At 35.6% G+C, this 17,160-nt stretch overlaps 2 protein-coding genes across 3 annotated transcripts in view; one reads left to right on the forward strand and one right to left on the reverse strand.

Annotated features, from left to right (window-relative positions):
* The window catches only part of LOC107665727 (zinc finger Y-chromosomal protein 1-like), a 10,894-nt gene extending 5,726 nt beyond the window's left edge, over positions 1-5,168 (forward strand). For both annotated transcript variants that reach the window (XM_016456842.1, XM_016456768.1), the window contains 4 exons: positions 468-587; positions 1,042-1,176; positions 2,458-2,595; positions 3,486-5,168. In XM_016456842.1, the coding sequence (XP_016312328.1) occupies positions 468-587; positions 1,042-1,176; positions 2,458-2,595; positions 3,486-4,792 (1,700 nt within the window). In that variant the 3' untranslated portion in view covers positions 4,793-5,168. The remainder of the gene's footprint in view (positions 1-467; positions 588-1,041; positions 1,177-2,457; positions 2,596-3,485) is intronic.
* Positions 5,169-9,505: 4,337 nt separating this feature from the next.
* On the reverse strand, positions 9,506-12,510 carry LOC107665866 (lipocalin-like). The gene is made up of 6 exons (XM_016456956.1): positions 12,343-12,510; positions 11,252-11,388; positions 11,072-11,151; positions 10,881-10,994; positions 9,782-9,883; positions 9,506-9,703 (listed from the first exon to the last, which is right to left on the reverse strand). Exons 1-6 carry the CDS (start codon positions 12,436-12,438, stop codon positions 9,690-9,692), a joined length of 543 nt encoding a protein of 180 aa, XP_016312442.1. The 5' UTR covers positions 12,439-12,510; the 3' UTR covers positions 9,506-9,689.
* Positions 12,511-17,160: the final 4,650 nt, after the last annotated feature.

Genomic DNA, 17,160 nt, shown 5'->3' on the forward strand with positions numbered 1-17,160 from the left:
GCTGCACACATCTGGATATTTGGGTTGAACTGTTCTGGAACAGTGTTGTAAATACAACTTAACCACTGATTTGTAGTCGTGTCCTCTTTTGGAAGTCCAAACAATGTAGTTTCGCTTTCACAACGAAAAACACAGCGGCCTAGCGTGAGGGGAAGCCCCGGCTTAGCATGCGCTGAGGCCGTAATAGAGTGAGCTGAGGTGGCGGGGTCGCGAACGGCGCGCCCGGCGGATCCGACGAATGAGCGGCAACCACATGTGACGGACCCCGGGCTGGATTTCGCTTCGTCCACGGTGAAAGTTGATGTATTCCCTCAGCGACCAGCACAGATCAGCTCTAGGCATGACGAAGCGGATATTCCAAAGAAAAAGGAAAAATTGAAATCGCATCATATGACCCCTTTAATAGCTTGAGATGAGGATGTAGTCCAATAATAGGACTGGTTGTTTAGCGCTGTATCTGTGTGTAGGAGAGGCGGTGGATCTCGGTGAGAACGAGGCGGTGGCTCTGGCTGAGCCTGTGGTCCGGCCGCTGAGAGAGAAGATGGTCTACATGTCTGTGGGAGACGCTCATCACACACAGACTGATGGTGAGAAATCTATAAAGTGATTCACACTGATATAACCATACAATAACATGTTTGCTTGATATTGGCTGCAGAAGCTCAAATAAACATTTAGTTTTTGCTCAAAGCGCTTTGCTCTTTCTGTGCTACAAATGTCAAATTATGTAACTTCAGGGGAACATGTCAAACCAGCACTGCAGCCACTGTAGACATCGAGGAGCACATGTTTCTGAATGTCTGATTCGTTTGGTTCCAGTTTTGAAAATGTAGTTATCATTGTCCCAAATGTACTCCTCTCTGATTTTTAAGCTGCAAAATGCAATAATAGCTTTTCAAAGATGAAACTCTGATTTGAAGCATTGAAACGGCATGAGACTTGTGTGGTGGATGTCATCGTTAATGTCACGATGTAGTTTTAGACGCTGTTATTGTGTGTTTATCCATAGTTTATGTGCAGTTTGTGGTGTTTTGTGCACAGGCGGGTCTAAGCTCTCGGATGAGGTGTACATGGAGGTGGTGGTTGGAGGAGAGGAGCCGGTTCCTCACGACAGACCGTATGACAGCACTGCCCTCAGCAAGGACTTCATGCCCGTCGCGTGGGCCGCTGCATACGGTCAGGAGTCTGCATTTCACTGACCTTACAAATCCAGATCATGTAGTATAACTGCAGCCTAAACGGTTGGGCTGGGAAAATAAATCGATGAATCGAGAAATGATTCGGCATCGATTCTGAGATTTTCCGAATGCATCGCGATTCTTTCTCGAGACGATTCTGAGCTTAGTTTTGACACTGCATACAGCCGTACTCTGCTAGTTTCCAAATCCTTACATGCGAATTACAAGGGTGTTCACAGTGGGCTGTTTACATTAATCTCGCGCCATAAAAGCATTCTGAGCCGAGGTGAAATTACATGACTCAGCCGAACGCACAAGCGCTCTTCTTCATGAGCATTTGAGTGTGCGGATAAAAACTAGATTAGAGCACCATGTGCTGTTAAAATCTAAGCTCAGAATCGATTCCAGAGAGAATCGTGGTGCATTCAGAAGATCTCAGAATCCATCCACAAATCGATTCTGCATCGATTTATCGTCACAGCCCCACTAAATAGAGTCTATTAACTACAAACAACACACTACATGCATATGGGCGTTATGAAATGTAGGCCTGAGTACTGACACAAATTTCACGATTCGATTTTGAATCACAAGCTTTTGATTCGATTCTGATCTCGATTTGATTCAAAATCAGTGTTATTTTTGGTATCACTGAAATAGTATTTTTAAATAATGTTTTGATGTAGTTTTTATTTTCATATTTTCTGTTTTAGTATTTTTATTGTGTGTTTTGTAATTTTTAGTAGTTTTGTGTTTTTGTCCATATGGTTTTTATTAATTTTTAGTTTTAGTTATTATATAGTACGTCAAGTTAAACTAGAAACACTGGATTCCATTGATGTATGGTATGGTTTGTTAGGATAGGACAATATTTGGCCGAGATACAACTATTTGAAAATCTGGAATCTGAGGGTGCAAAAAAATGTAAATATTGAGAAAATCACCTTTAAAGTTGTCCAAATGAAGTTCTTAGCCATGCATATTACTAATCAAAAATTAAGTTTTGATATATTCATGGTAAGAAATTTACAAAGTATCTTTATGGAACATGATCTTGACTTAATATCCTAATGATTTTTGGCATAAAAGAAAAATAATTTTGACCGATATGTATTGTTGGCTATTGCTACAAATATACCTGTGCTACTTAAGACTGGTTTTGTGCTCCAGGGTCACATATGTATTTTGAACTATAATAAAGTTGTGGTTTTGCATTTATTAGGATGTTTCTTCTAATGCTAAATGATTTTGAATATGCTCATGTGTGTTTGGTAAGCAGGTGCGGATGAGGGCTGTGAGAACCGGAACGGAGCAGCGAGCGCATTACTGCACATTGACGAGTCGGATGCACTGGACAAACTCAACCGGCAACACGGCAAGAACAAGAGACGAGCTGAACCCCGACAGGTCCAAACAGGTATCAGCACGCTCACCTCTCACTAACTTAATTAATAAATCTTAGGTTTTGTAGAATTGCTTTGAAAGTGCTAAGCTTTACAGATAATGGCAGATTACATATGATGTTTATAGCATTATGCATCACGCTGAAGGACCATTTCAAATGAACTCGTGATGATGAAAATGATGATTAAAAGTTAAAAGTGAAAAGTGAAGAGAAATATACATTTTTGCCAATATACAAATATAGACATTTTTACCTTGATGTTTGTTTTGTTTTCAAATAATTTTCAGTGAATTTAATAATTTGTAAATGTTAAATTGTCATTTTATTTCAGCAGTTTTGAGTGTCTCATTTGTTGTATCCAGTATTATTTTAGTATCATTATACTTTCATTTTTAAATTTTTAGTGATATTTTGTATTTTCATCTACTATTATATTTTATTTTTCTTCACCTTTATTCCAATGAACAAAAAAGTTATAGTTAACGACAGTAAACCTGCTCGTATCTGTATTATATCAGCTGCATTTTTTGTATTTTCAGTTTTAATTTTGATTTTTGTAATGTTGTTGTTGTTTTTTAAACGGCCATTTATTTCTATTTCAGTTTTTATTTTTCTTATATATATATGATTTCATTTAGTTTCTGTTTTAGTTTATTTATTTCCAGTTAGTAATTTTAATGATTTTACCAATTTTAGTGCTTCAAATTAAACTAAGCGAAAGTTAGAAATGTTGCCTTGCAAACATTTTAGTTTAGCTTTTGTATTTCAATTAACAGTAATGTTTTTAATAGTTTTATTTAACACCGCTAGTTGCATATTGCATTATATCAGCTATTGGCTACAAAACTGATTCTCTTTTATCCTCTCATTATCCTTTTCTATCTCCTCTCATTTCCCTCCAGCGATCATCATTGGTCCGTATGGACAGCCTCTGACCGTCTACCCCTGCATGCTGTGCGGCAAGAAATTCAAATCCCGCGGCTTCCTCAAGCGTCACACTCGCAACCACCACCAGGACGTGTTGAGTCGCAAAAAGTACCAGTGCACGGACTGCGACTTCACCACCAACAAAAAAGCCAGTCTCCACAACCACATGGAGGTGCACGCGCTCAGCAACAAAGTGCCGTTCGAATGCGAGACCTGCGGTAAGGAGTTCCACCAGCAGGCGGCGCTGTTCTCGCACCGTCTCCAGCACCACCACCAGGAGCAGAAATCGCCCACGGCCATCGCGTCACCGCTTCCTCCCGCTGCCGCGAACAAGACGCACAAATGCAAGTTTTGCGATTATGAGACTGCCGAGCAAGGGCTGCTCAATCGCCACCTGCTGGCGGTGCACAGTAAGAGCTTCCCGCACATTTGTGTGGAATGCGGCAAGGGTTTCCGCCATCCGTCGGAGCTAAAGAAACACATGCGCACGCACACCGGCGAGAAGCCGTACTCGTGCATGTACTGCGATTACAAATCGGCCGACTCGTCCAATCTGAAGACGCACATGAAGACGAAGCACAGCCACGAACTGCCGTTTTGCTGCGAGCGCTGCGGCCAGACCTTCGGCGAGGAAGACGAGCTGACGCAGCACGCAGCCACACACGAGGACGCTCGGGGACACCAGTGCAGCCACTGCGACCATCGCAGCTCCAACTCCAGCGACCTTAAGCGGCACGTCATTTCCGTGCACACTAAAGACTACCCGCATAAATGCGCCGTCTGCGAGAAAGGCTTCCACCGGCCGTCCGAGCTTAAGAAACACTCGGCGTCGCATAAAGCCAAGAAACTGCACCAGTGCCGCCACTGCAACTTCAAGATCGCAGACCCGTTCGTTCTCAGCCGCCATATCTTGTCCGTTCACACTAAGGAACAGCAGCAGCAGCCGGCGCAGTCGCCGACTCCGCCCACGCAGGCGTTGCCGCCGCAAGCCCCGCCCACAGAAAAGCCCGCCCCCAAGAGGACTATAGGTGCGGCGCAGTTAGCAGCGCCCGCTGTAAAGAAATCCAGCGGCGCGAAGGGTCCGCGAGAACGGAGAGTGTATCAGTGTCAGTATTGCGACTACAGCACGGGAGATGCGTCTGGCTTCAAAAGACACGTTATTTCCATCCATACTAAGGACTATCCGCATCGCTGTCAGTACTGTTCGAAGGGCTTCCGGAGACCTTCGGAGAAAAACCAGCACATTATGAGGCACCATAAAGACATGGTGCCGGCAGAATGAGCTCCTCCTATTTCTCCGCTCACTTCCGTAAACACACTAAACAGCAAGTGACTGGAAATCACCATCCCTCATGTTTTGACAACCTCTGTATTGGGCTTCTTACCAAGACCCCTCATGCATAGCAGTGTTGTGTTTGTGTGCGAGAGAATAGGATTTAGTGACACAGGCTGGAAGTGCTTTCATGTTGTTTATGATCACATGGTCTCCAGTCTTAAAGGAACAGTTCAGCCAAAAACAAAAATTCTGTCGTCATTTATTCACCCTCGTGTGCTTTTCAAACCTGTAGGCATTTCTTTGTTTGCATCCAAACAGATTTGGTTCCCATTGACTTCTATTCTACTGGAACACAAATTAAGATATTTTGAATAGTGTTGGTAACCGAACAGTTTCAGTTCCCATTGACTTCCAATGGAAATAACTAAACTGTTTTGGTTCCCATTGACGTCCATTGTAACACAAAAAAAGATATTTTGAAGAATTTGGGTAGCCATACTCTTTCGGTTTCCATTGACTTCCATTCTATCTTTTGTTCATACAATGGAAGTTAATAGGAGCGGAAACTGTTTAGCTACTGGCATTCTTCAAAATATCTTCTTTTGTGTTCCACAATAGAAAGAAAGTCATACACATTTGGAACATCGTAAATGATGACAGAAAATAGTTTTTTGGGTGAAATATCCCTTTAAAGGAACAGTTCACTCTAAAATTTAAAATGTGAAAATAATTTACTCGCCCTCATGTTGTTTAAAATTAGTTTGACTGATTTTTTTGCAAAGGAACGTAAAAGAAAAAAAATTATTTCACAAATTTTCTTTGTTATAGTATTATCATTATAATAATGTATTATAAATATTAAAATACTTGTGGATTATGTTCCAGATCTTCTGAAGTCGTATGATATACTTGTGCGAGGACAGACCCAAATTTATGTTGTTGTTCATTGAAAATCTTCCCCTCCGCTTTAGAAATGAATAATAATAAAAGCGCACAACTAGAGGGTGAGTAAATAATGACATTTTTCATTTTGGCCGGACTATTCCTTTACCTGTAGATGTTTTATGTTTTTCAGTGCATTTCAGTTTGGTTTTGTCATCTACTAACGTGCATCCAGCCTCTGGGATCAGGTGCATATTCTTCAAGCATTTCAGAGTCATCGAGTAGCTAACGTAACCTCTCTGAAATGCTTTATGAATATAGGACAATGTGATTGATATCAGTCTCGCAGTTTATTAGCATGTCCGTCTGATAGATAGCTGTTTGAAAACATGGACACCAGGAAATGTTTTTAATTTTCAGAAACACGTCAGAAAGGTATCAGGCTGTTTTCCATTGGCAGTAAGGACATTGCCTTATTTTGCAACGCGTGTGTGATCAGGACGAGGTTATAGGGAATATCTGGTCTCCCAAACCTTTAATAAACTGAAAAATTAGTGTTTACTATTGTCATTTTGCATTATTGACACACTATTTTCCTAATTAATGCTGTTCAGTTGCTTTGACACAATCTGTATTGTTAAAAGCGCTATATAAATAAAGGTGACTTGACTTGACTTAATAATCGCAAAAATTGCATCTGATCTGATGACGATGATGAGGGAAAAACAGATGCAGCGTCATCTGTAATGACCAATATGTTTGAAAGGAATAGTTCACCTTGTATGAAAAAAAGCCATTCATGTAATTTTTAAAAAAAGATTTACTAAATTTCGTTTTGATTTTTTTTAACTTCCTGGATTGAGTCCATGCAGCTCATTTATAAAGCATCTCTGGCATAAAGCATCAGATCTCCAGAGACCAGAGACCAGATAACCCCTTTAGTCTGTGTAATTATAAGAAAGCTTGAATTCTGCGCTAATAGGACAGATTTTAATCATGCAAAGGTAAATGTTTTCTCATGTTGACTTAAATGCATTTCACTTGGATGTATGGGAACACAGAGATGTGAAGTAAATGGGTAAAGCCCATGTAAAGAGCGTGTCTGGGTCAAATCTTAAACCCCAAAATCAAGAGAAAAACAACAACATAATAGCAGTTTTTTCTACTTGTATGCTAAATTAAATACAAATCATTGTATTGCAGTAAACATTTTTTATGTTACAGCAATGTAAATAACCATCGGAAAATGAATTGGAATTAAAAATAGCACCTACACTAAAAATTTTTTATGTAAAAACAATTTCCACTCTTTTCACCATTAATTACAAAGAAACAGCAAGTAACACACCGAACCGGTGAAGTAGACAGACTATCAATACTCTGGTAATTGATGTTTTATTTACATCTTTCAAAAAAATACAAATTTCCACTGTATTGATACTTCAACATTTCACATTTACTTCAATGTGTTATTTTCAACATTTTTTGCAAATATGTGCAATTTACTTGCAAAATCTGAGTGAAAATTATTTCTACACCAATTTTAGTATAAAAATCAAATAAAAAATATTTATTGCTACACGATGAGTATTTAAAATTTTACTACTGATGTATAAAATAAATGTAAAAATACACAAGTCAACATCACAATGCAACACTCAAAATATAATTAATTATTTGAATTTCTTTCGTTTTTGGGGTGAAATTTGACCAGAGCATGTATCTTTTTTGAGACTCGGCCATATGAATTCTAAACATACACTATATTAGATTCAGTATGCCAATTATGTGTACCAAAATCATGTTTGATAACTTTATTGATAAGTTATCAGGCCAATTTATCCACAACATGCAGTATGAGTTTCGTTTGGAAAAGGACAGCTACGAGGAGATTACAAATGATCTGTATGCGTATGTATGATTATGGTTGATGATTTTTCTGGTTTATACTCAAAGCAATGCATCAGATATGTTTGCCGTTGCCAATAACCAATAGTCTCGTCTTGGCGACTTCATAGTGATGGTACTGTTCACATGCAGTCAATGCAAATACACACTAATACCCACTAATTGTCTTAACAGTCGCTGTCAGACCTCACTGAAAGCGTGTACTAGGCTGGCATCCTTTACTCGTTACCAAAACGTGACAAAAAGCTGGAATCGACAAGGCGAGTCGTGTTGGAAATGCGCTGTTTTGTGTTTGTGCGTAACATAAATCGAATCAAATTACGCTTATTCGGGTCACAATTCCACTAACCTGTGATGGATGATGTCATATCCAGCTTTGCATGTGATTGGCCAGAGGTTTCCAGAGGAACTCGACCTCGAAGCACTGAAACAGCCTCTCTTTGTGTCCGAACATTAGCAGTGATCAGCAAAAACGATGCCATCGGTCGGGAAGGGAAGCACCTCTCTCTCTCTCTCTCTCCGTGATCATTTTTATACTGCAGATATTTATTTGGTCACCGTTTAAACTTTGTTGTATAGTTAAATGTAAGTAGGAATCTATGGGACTATAACTTATTGTTTTGTACACAGATCTGTAAAGAGAGCGTGTAGATGTAAACACTTCGGAAAGAGGACTTCAGAACTTTGTGTTGTCATGGATGTATCTTCACATTTGTTTAAAAAATGATAAAAAAGGAAATAAAAGGCAAAGTATTTTCCTGCATCCTCTGTTCTTCATTATGGAAAGGCAGTTGTCTGTAAGTGCACAACGTTTTAGAGGTCTTTTTATATGGGATATAATGAGCATTCCCCTTTACATTTATTCATGCGGTAGATGCTTTTGGCTAAAGCGATTTACCTTGAATTCAAGGTATACAATTTTACAAGCTTTTTTAATAAAAAAGGTTTATTTATTCAGGAAATTATTTCTCAGTATCTTTAAAAGTTGTGTATTTACAGTGTAATGTGTGTTATTTTGGTGTCATTGAGATGTTACAGATACTAGTTTTTATTAATATTTTGAATTTTCTGTTTTAATTTGGAACGTTTTAGTAATTTTGTCATGTTTTTGTCATTAGTTGTGTAAGTCTATATAAATGTCTATACAGATATTTTTTTAGTGATTTTAGTACATTATGGTAAACTAAAACGAGAAATGTTGGCAACTAGCTGAAATAAGTTTTTTTTTTTGTTTTAAATATGTATTTTACTTTTTATTTCAGTTAAAGTTTATTTAAAGTTTTTAAGATTTATTTTAATGTTGTTTTAGTTATAATTTTAGTTTTAGTATTTTTGTTGTGTTTTTGTTATTTTTATTAGTTTTTCATATTTGTAATTTTTTTGTCATTTTTATTATTTCATATTCATTTTTATTGTGGTTTTAAAATATGATATAACATTCTTAATTTTTATAATCACTTTTATTAATTTGTATATTATGAAATTATATCAAAACAATTAAAAAATATATTTTTTATAAACTTGTTTACTTAACTATAGTTTTGATACTTATTTTTATAGTATTTTATCTATTATACATTTATTTATTTTGGTTAAGTAAAGCCTTGGCAACTAGCTGAAATATTTATATTTCATACTTTATTTCAGTTAACGTTTCTTAAAAAAAAAAAAAAAGTTTAGTTTTAGTTAACTATTATATCCCTGCTGCGTATATGCTTGAAACCAATTTTATGAAGACTTTTTATATTTTATGTTTTCATAAACTTTTCACTTTTATAGCATTTCACTTCTACAACAATCTCCCAAATGTCTTTAAAAAGAGACCAAATGCTCCAAAGCATTCAATATTTACAACACTTTCAGTGTCATTTTCTATGACTGACAGTTAACAAGCTAAATACATAAAAATCACAATTTAAATGCCTCAAAACAGATTCACAAAAGATTTTATTGGTCCAAACTCATGAAGAAATAAGAAGAAATGATGGAAAGAACTTAGAGGGTAAAAGGACTGATACTGAGAGCAGAAAACACTAGAGGCACTTTAAATGATTCACTACAGTCATAATAATTCAGTCAGTCAGGATTCAGAGAGGAGCTTCACATCAGCACATCAGGGGCACTCGTCTGGAGAGAAAAGATGCTCACGTCAGGCCTGGATACACTCATATTTAGTGTTTATAAGAGTGGTTTTAACAGTTTTACCATTTGTAGGCAGGATGGCGATGTTCTCAGGCAGAATGCCTTGCTCCAGAGAAAAGTCAGTGAACTTGTCCAGGACGTCCTGGCTCAGGTCTGGGGTTCGGCCTTCACAAATGTCACGAGAACAATTCAGAATCAGTGCATCAGTGCTGATGCTTTTCACAACGTTTTTCACAGCACACATCACAGGCTGAGGAACATGAGATTTAAGCTCATAAGAAACGGCTTCATAATCCATTTAACCTTTGTAATATTTCAGTGAAACGAGAAAATTGGTGAGCTTCATTTTATCCATCAGGAACAATTGGGTGTTTTATATTAAAATGTATTGAGGTGATTAAGAGAGATTCAGTCAGCTGAAAATGAAAGTAAGGTTCATTTGTGAACATTAACTAAGATTAATAAATGCTTTTTTTATATTGTTAATTCTCTAGTTAAAGTTAATTGTATCTGGTAATATTATTTAATGGACCTGAGCTCCAATACAGCAAGAAAATATAATTATCCTGACCAAAATATGTTTTAAACACAAGCTAAATAAATACAAAAATTGAAAATATATTTAGTTTCAACCCTCATAGCAAAATAAAAAATGTATTTCAGGGGCAAGAAATATAATACTAATGCTAATACTACTACTACATATTTGCTAAAATAGGTTTCAAAATATATTTACATTTGGCCAATACATTTTTATATTTTTGAAAATATATTTTGCCCTCCATAAATAATTTTTTGCCAAATTTTCAATCCAATAAAATACTTGACATTTGAAGAGAATGTTTTTTGTTGTCTATAACACGTGTGAACACATTTGAATTTTTTTTTAAATATAAACAAAAAAAAAACATTAATGAATTATTATTAATCTAGTTTTGATCTCGCATTTAACATAATTGCTTACAGCATATATTTTGTCCAGATTTATTTATTTTTTTGCCATATGGGGAGGTCTATTCCTCACAGCCTCATTTTCATCAGCGTTAAATTCAATATCTAATCTGACTGAAGTCTATAGTTGTCTTTAGTTTTTATGTGAAGAGGCCTAGATTCAAAACCTGCTAAAAATGAAAATGCTCAATTTGAAAGAGGAGTTAATTACCGTAGAGTTTGTTGAGAAGCGTGGTGGAGTTGGCTTTGGTCTTGATGGTGTGGATCAAAGCATATTCATCATACTTCACATCAACAACACGCATGTCATTGTCAGTCTCCCAGCCTGAGGAAACACATCATTTCCCGTCTGAATCCTGAATAAATCGTGTTTCATGTCTAGATGAACACTATCTTCCTTACTTTCACTGCGGAAGCTGAATTTCCCTGGAATATCCGTCTTTTGAGCCAGATGGGTCATTCTCCAGCATGTGCCATCAGGACTGGAAAAACAGGATGGATTAAAGGTTAAAATCATACCACATGAGAAGATTTTATTAATAGTTAATTAATCTCTTTTTTTTAGTGATCAGTTTGTCTTACTTGAGACTGGAATATGCCATCTCCAGATCTTCATCAGTCGGCGTCAGCATGGCGATGCCCATCTTCATGTTCGCCTTGCGGGCGACAAACCACTCGGCATTGGTGGCAAAACCAATCAGGTACCATTTCCCAGCCACCTGTGAGAAGGACACACGTCAACACTGTGTAGCTGCAGGTCACTAAACACCCAAAATATACACTTTCTGTTAAAGCTGAAAACCTAGTTTACAAAAAATATAGTTCAAAGTTCTAAATTATTCATTTAATGTTTGATGCATGTTTTGTCATATAAAACTATATATGTTATGCAGCAAATATATGAAATATTTATATTAATATTTTATTTTTTTGCATATAGCAGCCATGACGAAAACATACACTTCCTGTTGACAGAAACAATACAGTTAAAAGTGCCATAATTTTTTTTTTGAGCATTTCTAAATTAAGAATGTAATGTTTGATACACGTTTTGTAATATAAAAAGTCATGCAAAAAATATTTATTTATTATGTATTTATGCTTGAAATAAATGGGCAGCTGCAATGACACTAAAGCACCCAAAATATACACGCTGAAAAATACAAACATTTTAACTACTCCAATAGTCATTTTTAAGCTATTCAGAATTGTAAGCATTTCTAAATTATAAATTGAATGTTGATACAAGTTTTTGTGCAACAAAAACTAAAATAAATAAAATATGAATGTATGAATAAGTAGCTGCCCTGACACTAAAGCACCTAAAATACACATTTTCTGTTGAACCTAAAATCTAGAAGTAAAAAAAATACATTTATTTTAACTACCCAAATAGATACAAAAAAAGTTCCACAATTTTTGATCATTTCTGAATTATACATTTAATGTTTGATACAAGTTCTGAAATATAAAAACGCATACAAAAATGTTATAAAAAATTCTTTACTTATGAAATATATATATATGCATGCATACACACATATATAGTAACAAATAGTAAAAAATAGTAACATATAAAAAAATAAAAGAAGTAAACAAACAAAAAAAAAACATTGATTTCTCTTAAATTTTATTGTAACCTATATTTGAATATATAGGTCTTGCAGTCTTACCCCCTTGAGGTCGAAGTCGGCCTGCGGCGTGACCTCAGAACTGACGGCAAGGGCACAGAGCAAAACTCCCAGCAATCCCAGCAGGGCGGTTGCCATGGCTACTGCAGAGCTCGGTCTGGAGTGTGTGGGAATCAGGGCCTCGAGAGCTGAATTCTGAGCGCAGAGTCCCGCTGCAGGAGCTTATATAGAGCAGAAGCCCGTTACATAAACACACGCCCCCCCCCCCCCCCAACAAACACCAACACTCTACAGGAGCACATACCAACAGTTCATTACAATCATTCAAACTAACACAAACCCTACAGAAAACTTTTTTTATTTACAGTTTTGCATTAATCCATCATTTTACAGTGTTTTCTGATTTCAGATTTTTTTTCAGATTGTGGGGACAGTTTTGTCTCCAAATTACATCTACTGTATGTAAACCCACACACACACACCACACACAAAGCTCCAATACAATTGTCCGTCTGTGCCGGATGCTCAGCACACACATCTAAATCTTAATGTCATCCATTCAGGTCTCACTTTTCATTGCACACACACACACACACAGACACAGACACACACACACACACACACACACACACACACACACACACACACACACACGCACACACAGGGGCATAAATAATGTGGGGTTTTAGGGCCCCTCTCATTTAACAGCTTTGTTATACAACAGTTGGCACAGAGGTTTGTGAGGGGGTGTGTTTCCTTCTTAACCAGAGGCTACACGCACACACACACACACACACACACACACACACACACACAAATACAAATACAGCCCTGTCCCCTAAAACTACATGTTAAGACAGGATCAGTTTATCTGGGTCAAAGGGGTTTCATATACATACATACATATAGTCGGGTCCAAAAGTTATAGATCACTACTAAAAATGATCTTCTTTTGCATTTCACACCTCAACATGAACAAAACCTCAAGTGTGATTTCAGCATCTTAAGATTCAACACAAGAACATTTGAACATCTATACAAAGTCACATGATCAATGACACTCATTTACTTCAATCTACTCTCATTTACTTCAAATTACATTTGATTAGTCACCTAAATAATGGAATTTTTGTTCTTATCTTAGTCTTCTTTTCAATTCTAAAACTTTATTGTCAGGTTTAAATGCAATGCAATGCAATAAAATATTCAGATTTCAATGTGGTCACAGTCTTTTATACCCCACTGTATACTGTAAACAAAATGCCAATTTTTGATGCTACATTACAACATCAGAATCATCAATAAAAGGTGTTACCAAGGCTGCATTTTCTAACTAAAATACATTAAAATTGTGAAATATCATTACAATTTAAAATAGCTGTTTTCTGTGTGAATACATTGTGAAATGTAATGTATTCCTATGATGTGCAGCTGAATTTTCAGCATAATTTCTCCAGTCTTCAGTGTCACATGATCTTCAGAAATCATTCTAAGACACGTACACAGACATAGCCTACCTCTCAAATGTTTGGGATCACTGTTATTTATTTATTTATTTATCTTAAGAAATACATTTTTTAAGAAGTTTTATTCAGCAAGGATGCATTAAATTGATCAAAAGTCACAGTAAAGACATTTATAATTTGATAAAAGATTCTATTTAAAATAAATACTCTCATTTTGATTCTATTCACCAGAGAATTAAGAAATCCTGATGGTTTCCACAAAAAAAATGAAGCAGCACAACTGCTTCAACATTGATAATAATCAGAAATGTTTCTTGAGCAGCAAATCAGCATATTAAATGTCTTCCATCTGTGGTTTAAGATTGGAAAAGAGCCATCAATAATTATAGCCAAAAACAAACAAACAAAAAAAAGTCACAGCAAACACACAAACGGTGATAAAGCACAAAGAGCTTCTGTATCTCTCTCTCTCATGCTCTGGGCCGTTCTGGAACCTGGAACAGAGAACAATGTCAGCATTTCACATTGAAAACACAATGTTTACAGTGAAAACCCTGCAGTCACTCGCATGCACAACAAACACACAGTTAAACACACTCTACATCAGCTGCAAATGCATTCTGCAAGACTTTATTTGTGCAGTAATTATGAAGTTATTAGTGCAATTATAGTGAGCTTTAAATTAATGGTATTTTCATCCGTACCTATGAAAATCACTGCAGGACCCCATATAAAGCTACCTGTGGAATTTGCTCTTTACATCTGTTTTCTGTTATAGATGTGAGATACGCCTATACATTCAGCCTATAAGAGACGCAAACGCCTACGAACAAAACCGAGTGCGTGTCTCTGTCTAATTGTCTGTGTGTCTCTCATATACTGACACATTTACTATGATACAGGTAAACCAGGTATTTATGGGTGTTTTTGCCGGTGGAAACTCGCCGTCTCGGCTGATAACCTAATTCACAAATACCTGAACCGTTTCAACAGGTACAGAAAGATGAGATATAAATCTAATCACAGAGCTCTGGAATTATATTTTAATTAAAGGCAGAACATTGATGCAATGCACTCTAAAAAATAGTAATAAAAAAATAAAATAAAATAAAAATATTCTGTACTGGTGAAGCATGATAAATAAGTGTGACAGTATTTTCAGTGCCTTAATAAAGTCGTAATAAAGTCATAATATTGTGAGAGTAAATTACAAATTATGAAAATAGTTGTAGCATTATGAGATTATAATCTTAATATTTAAAGTCAAAATTACTTTATAAATATTACAACTTTAATCTCACATGCTACAACTCTATTCTCATTATTCTCAAAATATATTAAGTTTATTCTAGTGTTGCTGTAAGACTTCTAGTATTGATATTACTTTATTCTTATCATTTTTACTTTATCATCAAAATATTACTAATATCTCACAATGCTATGATTTTATTCTCATAAATTTGACTATATTCTCAGATTATTACAAGTTTAATTTTGTATAGGACTATTCTTGAATTGATACTTTTTTATTGTCATAATGAAAATAGTACATCTTTAATCTCACAATGCTATGACTTTATTCTTTTAATTTCAACTTTTTTAATCGTGTGTAAGACTTTATTCATCAGTAATGTGATTTTATCATTGAATTTTATTTTTTACTTTATTATCAAAATATTACTTTAAACTCAGTGTTGACTTTATTCCCACAATTTTGACTTTTCAGATTTTTACAAGTTTAATATATAAGACTTTATTCTTGTATTGCTACGATTTGTTCTCATAATTCTGACTTTGTTATCAAAATATTCAGACTTAATCTAATAATTCTACAACTTTATTTTCGTAATTTTGACTTTATTCTTAAAATATCACAAGATCAAGCTTGCACAAGACTTTATTCTTGTATTGCAACAACTTTATTCTCATAATTTTGACTTTACCCTCAAAATATTACAACTTTAATCTCACATGCTGCAACTCTATTCTCATAATTCTCAAAATATATTAAGTTTATTCTCATGTTGCTGTAAGACTTCTAGTATTGATATGACTTTATTCTTATCATTTTTAATTTATTACAATTTTAATTTTGTATAGGACTTTATTCTTGAATTGATACTTTTTTATTGTCATAATGAAAATAGTACAACTTTAATCTCACAATGCTATGACTTTATTCTTTTAATTTTGACTTTTTTAATCTTGTGTAAGACTTGTACTGATGTGATCTTATTATTGTAATTTTTTAAAACTTTATTATCAAAATATTACTTTAAACTCACAGTGCTATGACTTTATTCCCACAATTTTGACTTTTCAGATTTTTACAAGTTTAATCTCATATAAGACTTTATTCTTGTATTGCTACGATTTATTCTCATAATTCTGACTTTGTTATCAAAATATTACAACTTTATTCTCATTATATAAATTTTTTTTATATGGGGCCCTCATCTGATTTGTTGTCCAGCCAACACTAAAAAGGCTCCAGCTAAATGAACTAGTCTTTTGAATCTTGCTGTTGCCTTCAGATTACTAAAGGGAAGGTCAGACAAAAGCGTTAGTAGGACGTTTACATGAGACTGGCCTCTGATTGCCTGCATGTACATATATCACAGTCCAGACACACAATAAAAGCCACAGAACTCTCTTCCCACAACCCTGGGACTTGTACAACGGTACCGGCATCCCAGACCATCTACAGAGAAGAAACAACACACCGGATGTGTCCCTGATATGTTTCAAAAAACATTACAGCAGATCATTTTTATATATAGCCTGTGACTGTAGAGCGACTAAAATGCAGTGGGCTTGTTTCTACAAATGTGTGGAAAAATCATAACGTAAAGCTTCTGAGCAAAATATTCATTGTCTCAAGAGAATAGACTGAAGTCAAGTCTATTTAATCAAATCAAAGTGGATGAAATAGTAAAAGTGGCAGACAGATTCAGCACACTATTGTGAAAGACGAGTTATGTGCTCAGTTCTCCCGTAGGGGTCATTCCTGCTCTTCAGGACCTTTTGAACCCTTTGTAACTTTTAAATGTTTTTATTAGTTATTGGTATAAAATGGTACTGCAGACTTTCACAAATATGCTGTGGTCAAACTTCATTCATTCACTTGATTATTTACACTGTACAAAAATGAACAGAATGGGGAAAAACGAATGTTATTTTTATTTGCTTATATGAGGACATCAACTTGCATTTTTAACGCATTTTAACATCTATTGTCATATGATCATACCAGTTTCTGTAACTGATCAAACAGGATGAATGTTTTACAGTGATACAAATCAACCACCACCTTGCATTTTGCATTTTACTCTGCAAATTTTAGTTATCCTTTACAGGTTTATATATACATACCCCCCCCCCCCCCCCCCCCACA

This window comes from Sinocyclocheilus anshuiensis, unplaced genomic scaffold (genome assembly GCF_001515605.1).
Source record: "Sinocyclocheilus anshuiensis isolate Anshui unplaced genomic scaffold, SAMN03320099.WGS_v1.1 scaffold245, whole genome shotgun sequence".
Taxonomy (NCBI): domain Eukaryota; kingdom Metazoa; phylum Chordata; class Actinopteri; order Cypriniformes; family Cyprinidae; genus Sinocyclocheilus; species Sinocyclocheilus anshuiensis.

Excerpts from the sequence above, each read along its gene's own strand:
- LOC107665866 (XM_016456956.1), bottom strand. The coding sequence starts at position 12,438 with ATGGCAACCGCCCTGCTGGGATTGCTGGGAGTTTTGCTCTGTGCCCTT. Across the intron at positions 11,152-11,251 it reads ATGGCATATTCCAGTCTCAA|TCCTGATGGCACATGCTGGA; the intron begins GTAAGACAAACT and ends CTGTTTTTCCAG. Across the intron at positions 10,995-11,071 it reads ATTCAGCTTCCGCAGTGAAA|GCTGGGAGACTGACAATGAC; the intron begins GTAAGGAAGATA and ends GTGTTTCCTCAG.